The sequence below is a fragment of the Balearica regulorum genome, chromosome 1, assembly GCF_011004875.1.
Source record: "Balearica regulorum gibbericeps isolate bBalReg1 chromosome 1, bBalReg1.pri, whole genome shotgun sequence".
In the NCBI taxonomy this organism is placed as follows: domain Eukaryota; kingdom Metazoa; phylum Chordata; class Aves; order Gruiformes; family Gruidae; genus Balearica; species Balearica regulorum.
This window is the reverse complement of record NC_046184.1, coordinates 60,000,164-60,017,118: the sequence shown is the minus strand read 5'-3', so window position 1 is coordinate 60,017,118 and position 16,955 is coordinate 60,000,164. Positions and strand designations below refer to the sequence as shown.

The 16,955-nt window shown below is 44.6% G+C and overlaps 1 protein-coding gene across 2 annotated transcripts in view; it reads right to left on the bottom strand.

Annotated features, from left to right (window-relative positions):
* The window catches only part of PRDM4 (PR/SET domain 4), an 18,553-nt gene extending 1,598 nt beyond the window's left edge, over window positions 1–16,955 (bottom strand). The window contains exons 1-10 of one of the 2 annotated variants that reach the window (XM_075753879.1): window positions 16,658–16,955; window positions 14,915–15,048; window positions 14,076–14,261; window positions 11,199–11,993; window positions 7,871–8,020; window positions 6,522–6,661; window positions 5,703–5,788; window positions 4,387–4,514; window positions 3,521–3,835; window positions 1,036–1,204 (exon numbers count right to left, since the gene is read on the bottom strand). In XM_075753879.1, the coding sequence (XP_075609994.1) occupies window positions 1,036–1,204; window positions 3,521–3,835; window positions 4,387–4,514; window positions 5,703–5,788; window positions 6,522–6,661; window positions 7,871–8,020; window positions 11,199–11,993; window positions 14,076–14,261; window positions 14,915–15,048; window positions 16,658–16,668 (2,114 nt within the window). In that variant the 5' untranslated portion in view covers window positions 16,669–16,955. The remainder of the gene's footprint in view (window positions 1–1,035; window positions 1,205–3,520; window positions 3,836–4,386; window positions 4,515–5,702; window positions 5,789–6,521; window positions 6,662–7,870; window positions 8,021–11,198; window positions 11,994–14,075; window positions 14,262–14,914; window positions 15,049–16,657) is intronic. The other variant, XM_075753888.1, reaches the window with a different exon arrangement.

Sequence of the window (16,955 nt, the reverse complement as noted above, 5' to 3'; positions counted from 1 at the left end):
TGTTTTGGCAAGGGCAGAGAGGTTACCATGGTGGAAAGGTTTGTCTCCCTCCTTCCCACCTTGCATAAACGGTGGGGAGGGAAGAACAAAAAAGAAAAAGCTACCGCGTGTTAACAACCCTCAGTCTGTAAACGCTAAGCAGAGGCTTGTAAGACTGCAACTGTCAAATGCTGTAGATGACTGCAAAACACCTCCCAGCAGCAATGCTCCTGGCTCTGGCTGTGAGAACAAGCAGCAAAGCAAGTCTGTCTGTCTGCCTCTCTCTTGTGCACGCTAGCTGTGCTATGCTGTCTCCTAGGCAGCATGACAGAAGCAGCAATCGATTCCAAGTGAGTACAAGAACCAGATGCTGAAAATGAAATCAGCACAGGCACTAGCTTTGGGCGAGCAAAAGGGAGGACCTTGGATTGGGAGTAACTAAACATGATGGAGAGATTCTCGCAGCAGAAGGAAAGATCTAGCCTGGGGGGGGAGAGCTGAGGGGCTGGCAGACCTGCAGCTAACTGGAAGGGGACCTGGGGGTGGGGATCTGCCCTAACTGTGGGATGTCCCTGCAGGAGGAGCAGGAGATCAAGTGCATGAACGAGACCTGGGGGGGAGTAAGAGCTGGGAATGACTGCACCCCACACCAGTGCAAACAGAGAGACAGATTTCACTAATAAGCTACTCGGTGGGAACAGTATTGAGGGGTTTACCATTTTTTGTGGTCACATTGGGATGTGGAAACAGTTCTTGGCAGGAAACTAAAATGTAATTTAACTAACCCTCTCACTCTTCAAAGTGATGAGCACTCCAGAATGCCATTGCACAAGACAAGGTGCACACCTGGAATTTACCGTGTCATTAAAATATTGCAGACACTAGAATAGGACAACTTCAGCCAGTAACAAGGAATTTGTCCAGCTAGACTTCTCTGTAATTTTAGAGGACAAACCTATACTCCCTAGGCATAACTGTCTTCAAACTGGAGTTTCTCTCTTGGGCTTCGTTATTTATTGCACTGGCCAGTCCAACACAGCCTGCAGGATCACTTACTGTGTGTGAGTGAGTACGTGCTGCTTGAGGTCCTGCCTCCGCATGAACAGCTTTTCACAGTAATCGCACTTCAGGTTCTTCTCCCCAGTGTGAATGACCATGTGCGATTCCAGGTGAGCCTTCTGGGTGAACGATTTGTCGCAGAGGGTACAGCGATAATTCTTCTGGCCTAGGATTACATACGTACACCCACAAATTGACAGTCAGTGTGCCAAGAAACACAATAAGCAAACAAGCCTGCCCACTTCTGAAAAATAAAATTTCACCCTGAAGAAAGGCAGATTCTTTGTGAACAGGACCTGTTTCCTCCTGCAGTTCCTTCAGCTTCAGCAAAAAAGGTCTACCTAGTTACAGTCTAGCTTTAGCTATGCAAAAACCAGGCATCTGACTTCATTTCATCATTCCCAAGGCTTTTCACCCCTGACTCCATGCCCCCAAGCTGAAAAACCCACTTCATGCTACTGCTTCGACCCACTGAGCCCTTCATGTGATGCATGGTTCTGCGCTTTGTCCTTCTAAACACGGTTGGCTCCTCTTCCTCCAGTGCTTGTGGTGAGTCTGCCTTTCCTACAAGATGGGATTTCTGCTTCTTGTCTACACCAACTGTGCCTCCCTGTTCTGCATATCACATCACCACCGGTAGATTTGTAAATTTTCCAACAAAGAGATGCAGGCAAACATTTAACAAGACAAGGCTTATCCAAGATGAATTCTTGAGTAAAAATAACAGTAGCTTCCTTTTTAACAGTAACCATGGTAGCCATCCAGTTACTGCACATTAGTGCATCCCCAACTCCACTGATTTCTCACAGGAACTGTATCTGATGCCTTACTGGAGCCCAACCACATTTGACGCACTGCATTGCCTTTGTCTAGAAAAACAAGTTCCCTTATCTAACAAACACACAGGTACAAAGCTCACTGGCTCTTTGGTAAATTATATGTTTTATCCCATTTTCCCACTTATCTGCAATTCTTCCATTATTCGTTACCACAAATAGTTCAAAACCCCTGCACGCCACGGAATTCAGACTAAGTTTAAATCCCACTTGCATCCCTATCCCACTGAGTATGCCGTGGTTATGTATACCCCATTTGTACTTGATCAGTACATTAAAACTCCTCACTATCTAGCCTGCAGCTTCCTATGCTTGAATCAAGTGCACTGAACTCCAGATTTTATTCCCCCTCCAGTTTCGTGATTTGTATTCCTTGATTGCAAACAGCTATTTCAACCTTACTGAAAAAAATAAGGCAAAAATACACACACTGTCTATTGCCGGACTGTACTTGACCTTCACCCTCTCTTCTGTCCTCACTCTCTGTTAAACCCATGCCTTTTCTTATTCCCTCTCTTCTTACATAGCTGAAAAATCTTTCACTATTTTGTTTTCCTCTGTTAGCTCTCATTCACTGATCTTCTGGCAACTCTTCCTTTAACTCCACAGCCTCTAGAGACATCCAAATGCCCACAGAAGTCAACAGCATGTGCAGACTTAAGTTTTGATGAGTGACAGAGCTGAGCCTTACCCACATCAGTCTGACCCCAAAGTCACCAATTTCAGTCTTGTGCCATTTCCTTAAGATGAATGCCAACACTTCTTCCCAACGGTAATCAACAACTCATCAAATGCTCTTTTAGAAACACCACAATTAGCCAGAACACAGGTCTATGTACTGTTCTATAAGCACTGAACCCAGTGCAGCCCTATCCCATGCCAACCGGCATGGGCAGTGCCCAGGCATTAGCTGGGGTCAGCATGGACTAGAGATCATTCCTACAGACAGGATGCTGCCATTCTTAGAAAGGCAGGTCAAGGGAGGTGATCCTGCCCCTCTACTCTGCTCTCGTGAGACCCCACCTGGAGTACTGCATCCAGCTCTGGGGGCCCCAGTACAGGAGAGACATGGAGCTGTTGGAGCGAGTCCAGAGGAGGGCCATGAAGACGGTCAGAGGGCTGGAGCACCTCTCCTATGAGGACAGGCTGAGAGAGTTGGTGGTGTTCAGCCCGGAGAAAAGAAGGCTCTGGGGAGACTTTATTACAGCCTTTCAATACTTTAAGTGGGCTTATAAGGAAGACAGAGAGAGATTTTTTACCAAGGCCTGCAGTGACAGGACAAGGGGCAGCACTTTTAAAGTGAAAGAGGGCAGATTCTGGACATAAAGAAGAATTTTTTTTTTACAATGACAGCAGTGAGACACTGGAACAGGTTGTGCAGAGAAGCTGTGGATGCCCCATTCCTGAAATGGTCAGGTTGGATGGGGCTTTAAGTGACCTGATCTAGTGAAAGATGTCCCTGCACACAGCAGAGGGGTTGGACTAGATGATTTTTAACGGTCCCTTCCAACCCAAACCATGTTTCTAAGAGCTTAGATTTCTGGACACAAGCTATGCCCTGCCAACTGGATGAGGTATCAGAGAGAAAAGGTCCTGCCCCAATGTTTTACTACCACAGGTACGTCTATACATTCCCCAGCCCTTACCTGTGTGTATCTTGAGATGTGTCCGTAAGTTGCTAGGATCACTGAAAGCTTTGCTACAGAAATCGCACTTGTGCGGCTTCATGCCCATGTGCCCCATGAAGTGGACGTGGAGCTTGGAAGGGGAGATGAAAGCCTGGGGACACATGGAGCATTTCCACTTCCTCTCCTTGCCATGGCCTGGCCCATGGCTGCTGCTGTGCCCCTGGCTGGGGAGGTGGTTGTGAATATGGCTGCTCAAATGGGCCTTGAACTCCGCATAGGAAGCGCATTCCTTTCCGCAGTGGCAGATGTGCACATCCGGATGTTCAGGGACACCTTTGGGCAAAAAGCATCACTTTTAATGAGGCACAGCAAGGCTCAACAGAGCGTGACCCACGTTAACACTTTGTCTGTGGTAGCAAAGCCAGCTGCAGAGATTTTCACCACTGTTCTTTTCAGCTCTAGTACTTGCTTTTCAGCTCTTTTAGGTAGGACATTTCAAATGCTTTGGGGAGGCAAACTTTGGAATGGTTTTGAGCACAGCTCCACCAAACCTACACTATCACAACCAAAGGTGGGGGAGGATAGGAACATCTTCAGCTAGCAAAACTCCCTCAGCACTAGATGGATGAACAGAAGAAAAACAACCCTTCTTCTTTGAAACTCCGATCTTTTACTCCTCATCAGTGGAATTAGATAGTGAAATATTTCTTTTAAACCATGGTACTCCTGTAGTCACAAAATGTAAAAGAAAACTGTGATGTGCACCACTAGGAACTGAGAAGGAACATAATGCACTCTCAAGTCACAGCGCCCAGAGAAGGCATTAAAAGGGAACTCAAGCTGAGTACTCTCCACAAAGTCAACGAAGGTGAGGGCTTACTTACCAAGCTGTCGTGCATAGTCCCGACTGTAATAAAAGAGAAGCTCGTGTTCAGGTGGGATGTCCCGAGAGGTGCAAAAGTAAATTTTTCCATCGTGAGGATAAGCTACCAGATTCTGCTCTTCCCGGTTCCTACAGCAATAACAACAGTTATTGGGGGGGAAAAAAAAAAAAAAGCCTTCCAGAAATAATGAATTTTTGAGAGAGAGGAAAGAAAAACCTAAGGAAATTCCTATAAATAGGTAATAAGAGAACCTCAATGCTTGTCAGCATATTATAAAAACATCCATGTCTGTCACTTTTGTCCTTCTTTACTAAAGGAAAGGAAAACTGGACCTTGAGAGCCAATCTGCTCCACCAAATGATACATTTTTCACACCGCTGTGATATCTTGCTGAGAAAATTATTAATAGACATTGGAGTAAGCTGAGAGAAGAGACATTATGATCTCTTAAGAAACCACAAAAATATATGTATTTTTCATATTAATCCCCTTAAGAAATAGAGAACATCTGAGGGAGAAATAAGTATCAATAAAGTCTAATGCAAAGTTATCTTCAAAAATCACTCTTGAAAAGCATTTCCAAGATGTGATAATTCATCTTCTGAAGCTGTATCCTGTGTATGTTTGTTCTCAGCATCTGAAACCAACAAAAGCTCTGCCCCACTGCAGTGGGAGACCAAGCGTTAACTTCTTGACTCCTGCATATGGGAGCAATGAAATGAATTGCAGGGGAAGCCTACTTTGTGTCACAGAGCAATAGGAGAGGTTCGGCCTTCTCAGTGGACCATGTATGGAGCAATACTGAAGCCAGTCTGGATAGTTTTCATCGCAGGCTCCAGAAAGACTGAAAAGGACAGCTCTTGTGAGCTGTAAGAGCCTGGAACTTGGCCAAAAGAACCCAGGGACACTTTGCTAATAAAGTATTAAAATCAAAAAGACAATCAACGTCATCTTCACAGGTGCATCCAAACGGAAACGGACAGAGGGAAGGCAGTAACAAGCTAATACACAGTAAGCTGATACAAAACGAATCTGATTTAAAGCTTTAGAACAAGGGAAACAAAGTATATGGGCAGGTTTGGGGCTGGTTTACTACAGTATGTGTACTGGTTCCCCCATAACATTCTGCACTGGGTGCTCTGTTTCATTCTTCCCACTAGTCCAAGATGCCTAGGTAACTCCTGAAGGTCCCTTGGTCCCAGGCTCATTACCCATCTGGGCAGTCAGGGCAGCAGTGCACCTTCTCCAGCACGGCCTCCGATGAGCCTGCAGCTCAGATTCCAAGCTACTTAGAGCACAGCAGAGGTGGTTCTCACCTGGCTTTGCGTACAAACATCATCCAGTTACATTCATTTTCATCAGTTGTAATGATGCAGAACTCCAGGACACCACTGTGATAGATCTACAAGGAAAACCAAATGCAATCTTAGGACAAAACACAGCGACAAATGCAGTGAAAGCCAGCTTCTTTCTTTAGGAGAGGATGTGTCAGGAGGTCTCCATTGCCATTGTCAGGACCACAGCCCTGTTCTTACTGCTTACTTTCCCCTTCACACAGCAATCTCTGACACCCAGGAGGCTAGAAAAACTGTTTATCAGCATCTTTCCCACACATTACCTTTAGCTCCCAGCAGAAACGCATTTGGCTGCTTTTCTTACAAGCCAAGTCTTGTGAATAATAATATCTGGGCAAACAGTACGTGTTTTATTTATATAGATCAATTTCACCTTCTCAACGTGAAATAATGTGAAAAAGAAAGCTTGAAAGCAGCTTTCCTAAAACAAATCATTCATCACCTGGGGAAACTTTCAATAAACAATGAATCAAAACAAAGAAACAAATGCTGCTTAGTAATTCACATACAATCTCTGCTGCAACTCCAGATAAATGCTGGAAACCACACACAGACCTTTAAAAGAAAAGGCATTAAAGAAGTCTGTTGTACTTCAGGACTGATTACTAGCATATTACATGGTATACTGCTCTGCTATGCTGATAGGAAGTATTAAACAATCAAACTGCATTAATTTTGATTTTTGGCAAGGATGATAATGTTAAAGCTGCTGTGTCCTGTGGTGGCTTTCACCAGATAAAGGCATGCCTGCAGACTCTGTGAGCCATAACATCCACTGACCTTCCAGATGTGACTGGCTGCTTTGTCTGTCCAGTCAGCCACCTCCAGAGAATGGCTCTGCTGCCCGATCAAAGGTCCAAAACAAGTCCTTACAGGAATGGTTTCTCGTGTCCACACACCTATTGGTAGAAGACCAAAATCTGCAGAAATCAATTACTTAAACAACTAATCATGCATAACAAAGAGGTGGGAGGTTTATGAGATAATGCTCCAGGGGTAATAATATCTAGGCAAGTGATCATCAAAGCTTCTACTTCGCATGTAAAACACACCTAAGGCAGAGACAAGAACCACCACCACCACATGACACTATTGGGAGCCGCTTTGTTGTAATTACAAATATTTATTTTGTTTGTCAAAAGCAAATAATTTACTTTTCAGTAAGCTACAAAACTAAGATCCTAGCCACTTGTACCAATTAAAGTTTTCATGGCACTTTCTGCAGAAGCAGAAAATACTAGTTTCAGTAACTACATTTCGCCTACCTAATCCCCAGGAATTTCCAGAATTGTTGCTGGGCATTGTTAAGCAGCTTCTGCATTTCTCCCCAGAGGCAGCTGTATTTCTGTCATGGGCAGAGGGATTCCTGCGTGTATATTATTTATTATTAAACATTTATATATATATAGGTCTACATGAATACACTGAATAGCTTTTAGGAATACACTGGAAGCTAGTGCAGCTTGAAAAGAACAGATGTAATCTACTCTTAACAAGCAGCATCACTAAGCAAGCCAATAATCACATTCTCCTCTAGCCTTCAGATCCTTAGGGTATTGCACTGTACTCTTTGATTTCCAGGTGACAATGGCGTGAAATACAGTAACAAGGTCCACATCCAATGACAAGGTCACAGTCTACATGCCAAATGTAAATGAGGGGAGGGGGAAAAAAAAAAGAAAAAAAAAGAAAAGAGGCACTTGTGATCAATTCTCCAGTGACAGCATCCAGAGGACCCACAGGTAGCAAACCAAGCTGATGAACAAGCAGATAGAAATCTCCTTCATTATTACTAATTGTTTTCTTCCCCCAAACTCCAACTGCTGTAATGTTTTCTTATCAAAGCTGTGCCTGGGCTGTTTAGCACACAATAAAAATAAACCTTGCTTGTGCTGGACCTTATAAAGTGTTTCAGTAAGACTGTGGCAGCACCCCTAGAGTCTAGCTGACATCTAAGAAGTAACTAGAGGACAAGAAGCTCTTGCACAATGGAAGTCAGGGCGATTACAGAAGAGGGAGCCACCTCTCTATCACAATGTTTCTTTCCCACATTAAAATCCTTACAGTTTTGGATTGCAGGCAGTGAGTGTTTTTTGAACTGCTACATAGAAATATAATCTGATTCTTACCCACGTCAGCTCCCATGATAGACTGCCGGAGGACAAGCTGCTTAGGGAGAGAAAGCCTGGCTCGGCTCTCTATCGGGGAGTCAGGGACAAAGGTGACGGGCCCATGATCTGGGCAGTCCGATGGATATGCCTTGTCACACAGTGTGCACCCTGCAGACAAGGGAAGAGAAACAGGGATTAAAAAGATACAACAGCCAGGGATTAAAAAGATGCGACGGCCCCCACGGTTCAATCAGCTCCCTACCAACATGCTTCAGCGCTCCTGCCAAAGGAGCTCCACTTTACTAGCTTTTACTGAGAAAAGTATAAACCATATTATTACAGTCAGGTGGGCACTGATGTACATGTCACGGTTTGTATCCAATTCAGACCAAACATGAAGATCTTCACCTGCCTTCATGACGGTAAATTAACTGTCTAGACTCTAGACTATCCCTAAAGGGGCAATCTAGCCCTGCAACAGAGTCCGCTCTTCATCAAAACTACTCAAAAAGTGGATGATAGTTTCACCAGAGCTGACAGTAATGCTGGTGAAGGAAGACCCATTTTCTCCCTGATCACAAGTGAAATTACCTTTATTAGCAGAAAAATCCAAGGCATACCAAACCAAACACTTTCTAACTATGTTTCTGGAATTTACCAGGACACAAGAGTTTACTTGCATGTAGAACCTCAAGGATACTCATGCAAAGGGACAGTAAGGTCTTCTAAAATTCTTCCAATTTGAGCCACAAATCCCCTTAGCTCCATTTAAATTCAGACAACGTGCAAATCTTCATGGCATCAAAAACCTGACCACACTGCTGCTTTTGAAGGACCTACTGCAATAAACTCAGTATACCTCTATGGGATGCCATCAAATGGAACAAAACCAAAAGTCCAAGAAGAATCAGCAGCATCACTCTCCCAATCTGTCATTCAGTGTAAGTACTGCTGAAAAATAAACCACTGAAAGTCCTCAGCCTAATAAATTCAGGGAAAAGTACAGCATAAAATGCTCTCATCTAGAAAAACTACATCATTTTAATTGTCTATGAATGGAACAACCAACACCTAGGTGGCAACCACTCTTGTGAAAAATCATTCTTCTTCTGAAGAAAGATGCTCAGGAAATTAAGCAGGATATACACAAAGACCTTCTTTGGCCTCTTGATGGCCCAAATCCAGTATAAAAGACCTATCACAGAAGTAGTTTCCGGCAGGCATAAACAGTGCCTCCATTATTACTTGTTTAAAGAGATTTTTGGGGCACTCCCTTCATACAGCAGGGTACCAGAATCTGACCCCATGCAAAGTACAGTTTGAGCAACTACACAATTACAGATAGGAAGGTACTCAGAAAATTATTAGGTAGAGCCTATATAAGCATTGCTTCATGTGCACAGATGACAGGTAGGAGTACAGCAGTGACAACAACCAGACCTGAGTAATGAGAAACACTATTTAGAACAGCTGTTTTTAAGCATTGCCTGGCACATACCACTACGAGTCTGTGAACTAGCCCCAAGGAGAGGCAAAGAGGAAGAAAAGCAAGTTCTAGGCATGTGACACTTCCACTTGGAAAGGTTTAGGGATTCATACATTTTTCAGAAATTGAAATAAAAAATCCTACATTCTACCGGAAGCAAAACATACCATTTCCTTTCCATTTCTGTCCTTGCCAAACTGTAAAAAAAAAACCCAAAACAAACAAAAAAAACCCCCATCACCAAAAAAAAACCCCAAACCAAACACAGTGATTATTTCTCTGATTTGGGTACCCAGAATGGTAAACAAAGATGACCAAAAAAGGGCTATGTAAAAGTTTCACAAACATTTAGGACTGTAGCAAAGGCACATTTTTTTCTTCCCTTCGGAACTGTGTAAAAATTTTTCTGAAAAAGGCCCTGACTCCTGCCTTCTCAGGGAGGAAAAGCCACTAAGAGGCCCTAAAACAACTCCTCCTCCTTGCTGTCCGCTGTCTGGACACAAATTCATGTTTTATCCAGAAATTTAAAAACAACAACAAAAAGTTAAAATTTAAACTTCCCAAGTCAAAGATCTATTTTGCAAATCACATGAAAGCACTAGGCATGCAACAGCAGTTATAACATCCTCCCAATGGGGAGCATCATCTGGGAAACAGCTTAGGACTATTTTAAGTATAGTGACAATAAGCTGGCACATCAAATCTCACTTAGGTGAGGAAAAGAAGTTATTTCACAATGAGCATGTTGGATATTATAATATTTTGATCATTATTTGTTCAGCATGCAATGGATGCTTGTAAGAACTTCCAAGTACATCAGCTGTAAAATTCTTCCTCTAGGAGTTGTAAAATCATGATAGTTCTATATCCACCTGATTTTAAGTTATATTTCATCCCACAGAATAAAAGTTTTAATTTAAATGTCTGACTAGACACTTCACAGTAAGCCGCACCTCTCCCATTGCTACCCAAGGCACTATTTCTTTCCATTTCTTAAAAAATGTTCTGCAGGCGAAGCTTGTCATAAGGCTCTGGCAGTTGTAGGGCCAGATGGCGTGCAAGAGCAGCACTCAGCAATGCCACCACAACTAATAAAACTGAATATAAAAGCTGGCCTTACGCTTCAGTGGCAGGAAGGCAGATTTGCTGAGGCTGGAAGTTCAAATCTCTGTCCCAGCAAACAAGAACTTCGCAGTTCTCAAACACCACTCCTTGAACAACGACAGGATTGACAGAGTGCAATGTCCAGCACTCCTCTCTTCCTAGGAGATCAACTAACCTCTGGACCAAAGTCCTTTGGTGAGAACAATTAGAAATATTAAAAACTTCCCTCCCTCTCTGCCCCTTTTTTCCAGCAGGTCCTGCTGAGAACAACATTTTCATGATGATTGTTCACGGTTTAATAAACATTCTGCAAAATCACACAATGTCATACTCAACAACTATACCCACTTGATAAATGTATGGCCTGTGGCAGTGTTTGTTGGGTTTTTTTAACACAGCAAGAAGAATCATTTGTGACATGACTTTAAAAAACAAAAGTCTCATTGCAAAGGATAATATCAGCATATCCACAAAAGGCAAGAGGTTCCTAAAGAACTCAGCTTCCAACATCAGGGCAACATCGGAGATGGATACCAAGAGAACGACACTAAAACATCCTATTGTATCTACTTCCAACTAGCATCGTTTCAGAAAGGTTAACCTGCCACTGCAGATGTTCCAACTTTTGTGGACTTGTTAAATAACTAAGTTTCTTTCACCCAAAATCTGTAAAACTATCAACAAGAGTCATCTCACCAGGCAACAGCTACATAACAAACCCTACCCAACCCAAGAAAGAATGAAACACCCACTCACATATGGTAAACAAGGTTGCCATGTTCTCTTTGTTCGAATTGGAGTCTTCCATTTGCAGAGAGGATGGTACGAAGGCAAGATTGTCTGCAGACACATCCACGTGACTTGGCCCCATGGCTACTTCCTGATTTATGGAAGACACTGCCACCGGCTCAAGGCTGAGGCCCACTTCGTGCAAGGCTACCGAGTCCAAGGAAGCTAGGTTGTGTGAGGTAGAGAGCGCCACACTCACAGAGTTGGTGCTCATGGCCACAGTATGAATTGAGTCATTTAGTGTGCTGTCCGATATTCCCGTCACCCGCCCGGCGATGTGGTCGGGCTCCATGACAACAGGGAGTTCCAAAGTGCTACCATGAATAGGAATGACACCACCGTGTCCCACAGCGTCTGACGTCAAGTTACTCCCCACTGTGTCTACGGCTAAAGGTTCGTGGCTCCGGGAGCCGTTCGGGATCTGTGAATGATCCCCAGCTACGTCATCCATCGTAAGCTCCTCTGTCATCCCATCTGTAGAGATGGGGCTGGTTACCCTTGAAACGCTCTCCATAGTGATTGTAGTATCCAGCGCTACCTCATGGCTGTCACTAGGATGCAGATTTTGAGCACCATGCGTGTTCACTGTGCGGGAGTCCATGGAGACAATCCCTGGTTCCAGTCCCACGCTTCCACTGGGCTGGTAGGGATCTAGGGCTGAGGGATTGCTGGAGACTGACAATGCCGGATTGCTATCAACATTTATAGTGTTGGGATGGATGTACTGAGGTGGAGGTCTGTCAGCCAAGTAAGATAAGATACCTGATAGAATGAGAGGGGGAAAGAGTGTGAGATTACATCAGTTTTCAAATCTTGAACAAAAATACCCCATCATTGCAGCATAGTACATTAAGACCCTAAAGCCTTGAAGACATGCTCTTTACATTATGTCCAATTAAAACCCACTAATTCTAAAACATGGCTTACAAACACATGCCAACCCAACACTCCTGTCAAAGTATCACTTGACAACAAATACAGAGCTTCCATCCAACAAAGCAAGTCTATAGTTATTTGTCAAACTCTGAACAGTCACATTTCTGGCAACATCTAACCTAGGCTCCACAGTACACAGACTGAATCAGAAGTTGTTCTTCTGATTTCAGGCATAATTTTTCATTCTCAAGAAACAGCTCACAAAGAATGAAGGACTGCTTGTGGAATCTAACATTTGATGATCCCTCGTTCATCTTTGCTATGAGCAGTAGAAACAGTTCACCAAGATACACCTTTTTGCTTCGGTATTTTAGTTTCAACAATGACTACTTCCTTCCTCTAAGACTAAGTGACACAACTGTCCATCTCACAGATCATCAACTGCAATTTTAAAGGACCAAGATAAGGTGTCTCAAAAGAATCATGAGTCATCTGCTCTCTTTCCTTAGATGAAAGATGTTTCTCCTAAAACAACAGCCCAGTTAAATTTCAATCGGAAACAGTAACATCTTTCTGGTAGTTCTGGAAAGATCTTCAATGACAACCAACCTTAGAACTTCAGATACAAAGAAACACTAACCTCTATTTATATACTACCAACTTTTCTCATTGGACAAAGCTAAAAAAAAAGAATCTTTGGAGGAAATACATCAGCACATTCAAGTAAACATTACTTCCAGTAGATTCTGCAAGATCTGAGTCAGCACGTTTCTTTTTGGCCTTGAATCCTATAAGCCATTTATTCTGTAAGTTTTCCTTTCAAACGTGTCTGTTATCACAAGCATGCAAGCATGGATATTCTTTCTGCAGCACAAACCCATTAAAAATGGCTGAGCCAAGAAATGGACAGTTTAATTTAATTAGCTGCACCAAATATTTCTGCATGCTATGCTGCCCTGTGGCTTGAACAAGGAGGATCCTTGAAGGCAGTAAGATAACTGACAGAAGAGTCCTATGAAACATCAGGCTAAACATCAAGCAGACTAGAAAGAAAAAATACATTTCTGCATAAATTATTCCAGCTCAGAAGAATGGCAAGTGCCTTCAGTCCTCAAATGCACTGTCTCCTCCTCTACTCTTTGCCCACAAAATGGACAGGCATGTAATACAATAGGAAAGGTTACTCCTAAGCAGTTCACAAGTTCAAACACTAGTCATCAGGTAGTTGATGAGATCTGGACTGCTGTATCTCTTTTCCTAACCTAGGGTAAACCAACAACACCCACTGGGTGACCTGGAAGTTTATCTACGCCCTTCCACCCTGTCAATCTTAGCTACAAAACAAAACAAGGACTACATTTAAAGCTCAAATTTTTGTGTCTTCATATACTAACATGTAAAATTCTACACTTACTTACACTCTAAAACACATGTGAGAGAGGAATCAAGATAGAAGTCAGTATATTAGGCCTTTCGAAACCAATCTTGACCAAAAATGAAGAAAACCTATGCCGTGGGCTAATGGGGTGGGAACGTGCCCAAACTCCTCAGCTGATGGTTTGCTCTTTTTGAGCTTTGAATTACTTACTGTAACCTACCATCATGCACATATCAAGTTCTGCTTCAGACTACAGGAGAAAAAAAAAAAAGCAGCAATTTTCAAACTAAAGCGATTTGAGACAGAAATCAGGCATGCTTTGTTTTCTGTCAATCTTAAAAACCAAAGCGACAGGAAGAGTAGCCTGAGGTTAGGTTCAAATAGAAAATACCCTGCGATTCTCTTCACATACATACACAGAAACAGAGACCTGAAAATAAAGGTGTGTAAATGACACAACAGACTCCAGACAAACTCTAAGAATTTATAGCTCTGCAAAACAGTTAGTCTTGCCTGCTTCAGGACAGAAACTGGTGCCTCTTAGAACAATTTCCCTCTCTGTTCCCATCCATCAGCACCATACCACTTACCAGGTAGAATGTGTCTGAAATAGCTGCTCTCCAGGTGAGGGTACGGTGGAGGAGGTAGGGTGTAGTTTCTCTCTGGTATACCACACATCACTCCTCGATCCCCAATACCCATTGGGAGCATCAGAGATAGAGCAGAGGGCAAGGAACTCAAGGAGGGGCCCAAGTTTGGAATTGCAACAGGCAAGCCTGCAAAAGAAAATGCCCATTTAAATTCAATGGAACTACATAAGCTTATGAACACACAAGCTAACAAAGAGGTTACTAATTCCTCAGGAGATCCCTATGGAAGTACAGTACGGTACTGCCAAAGTAAGGTTGCAAGCTTCAAATAAAGGATCATAGTTATCACAGCACTGAGAGGCATGCCTGAATGTGGCTACATCTTTTTTGGATACATTATATAGGGCCTGCTTCTACTTTACAATTGTAATGGCCTTCTGTCTGTGCAGTCCCCTGAAAAAAAAAAAAGAGCTAGGAAAACAGTTTTGCTTTACAGGTGAAAAATCATTATTTTCATCTGAGTGAAGATAGACATAGATGGAAACAGATTTGCAGCTACAGTTTGTATTTCAAAGGATTCTGCTACCCACAGTGCAAACCACCCTGTTAGAACAAAATGAACATTAAGGCATAAGCCCGGTAAGCACACATCCCTTTTGCTTTGCCCACATCAGCAATGATTTATGGTCTACCCTTCCCCAATTCTACACCACCTCATTTCCTACTAAAGGCACAACTTGCTACAAGAGCAAGCACTGCTACCCAGTTACAAACATTCCCATGACAGTAAAACACAGAGTGTGAGCTGCAATACCCCTTGTGGGAGCTTTCCCCATTACCTGGTGCTGGTATGGCATTGTGAGTGGGTGACGCTGCCAATCCCAAGTGACTCCCTGAGACTGGCAGGGCATTGCTCACAGAGGATGAGGTCAGCTGGTCCATCCCTACAGGACTCAAGTTCATTTCGTTCATTCTGGGGCCAGGAAACAAAGAGGGGAGGGGAAAAAGAAAGAGAAAATGAAGCAAGAACATTCCTGATTACTGACTGTACTGCAGTGAGGAAAGGCTGAGCGAACAAACTCAAAATCAGACACTGACACATAAAAACTCTGCCTTAGAAAGCAAAGTATAAAGCGCATCAGACACACTGTGATCATATGATCAATATACAGATTATATTAGATAACAATAACCAGGATTAAAAAGCCAGTTCAAAAAGACAAATCAGACCATAACTTTTTCCTTGCCATCCAGAAAACAAAGTCTCACTCCTAGTAGTCAAAGCCACCATGATTAACGAATTGTGAACAGAGATCAATTTGCAAGCCAAATGTCACAATTACTTGGACAACAGCATCTGATTTATATTTCATGACTTCTGGACATCACATTCATGTTCAAAAACCAAAGTCAATGGACAGGAGAGGGAAAAATCATTTAAAACTGGTAATGGACACAAAACCTCTAATTCACCATCTGTTTGAACCAGGCCAATAGTGACAAGAGTCACCTCTGCAGAATAGCCATTTTATACAGTTTTAACAGGCTGCCTCAACCTGGTTCTGCACACATGGCACACGCTCCTATCCCATTAAAAATTGGCACTGTAGATGACACGTTATTTCAGAGCAATCAATCGGCGGTTCTTGAATGCCTGCACCTCTCAAGCTACTCAAGTGGGTGCACATCACAGGAATGACTGTAGAGCTGCTGAAACCACTGGGCTGCCCAACAACCCAAATCCCCAGCCTTAGGAGAAATCATGCCAGCTCGGAGCACGTTCGTCCTCTGGGGTCTCAAGCCACACATGCAGCCTGAACCATTTCACAGGGACGGGGACACCAAGAAGAAACTATCATCTTCCACTTGTCAACAACTTTGCAAGCTCTGTCTGGCCTTAGCTTTGCCCACCCTGGGACTCCTGCCCACAAACCAGCTCTAATCAGCAGTTCATAGGGCTAGAAAGACTGGCTGCCCCCATTGCGGTCACAACTCTGTCAACAGGACTGAATGGCCTCCATGCTGACCCAAGCCTCTCACATGCCCTTTGCCAGCAGCAGGCCCAAGCTCTGCGGTACCGATGGAGAACTGGAGCTTGGATTGCCATTCCAGTAAGGAAAGGTACCACTCATCCTGGAAAAATGGCCAAATACACCAAACTCACACAAGTTAACCTGAAGGTCTGAGCCACACAAACTGAGTCACTGACTTTCATCTCGCTTCTGCTCAGTTTTCGCATCGCGCACTCTCCTACTCTTGTCAACCACCCCACTTGCCTCCAGGGATGGGTTTGCAAGGACGGTGTGAGGGCTCTGGCTACCCGGCGGGGCAGGGGATATGCTCACCGCCGCCCCCGGCCCAAACGGCCGCTGAGGGTGGCGACGCCCGGGGAAGGGATCCACCACCCCGGGACCGAGGGGTGGCGAAGCAACGGGGCCAAGCCTCGGGGCCTGCAGGAGGCGCTGAACGCTTCAGGGACCCCCTCCCGTCCTCGCCCCCTCGTCGGGGTGCGCGCCGCTTCGCAAGGCCCGAGGTGCCCGGCCCCCACCCCGCCCGGTCCCATCGGACGCGAGGGCGCTCACCTGGGGTGCATGGGGCCCGGCGCCGGGGCGAGGCCTCTCCCGGCGGCGGAGCGGCCGCGGCCACAGCCGCATCAGGGCCCTCAGCCCCGGCCCGCCGCCGCCGCCCCTCGGGCAGGCGCCTGCCCCCAGCCCCAGCCCCAGCCACGGCCCGGCCGCAACCACCACCACCACCACCGCCGCCGCCGCCGCCTCATGGGCGGGGCCCCGAGCGACGCGGGCCCGGCCGCGGGCGGGGGAGCGCGGAGGAGGAGGCGGGAGAGGGAGGCGGTGATGGCGGCGGCAACGGCGGGAGGGGGAC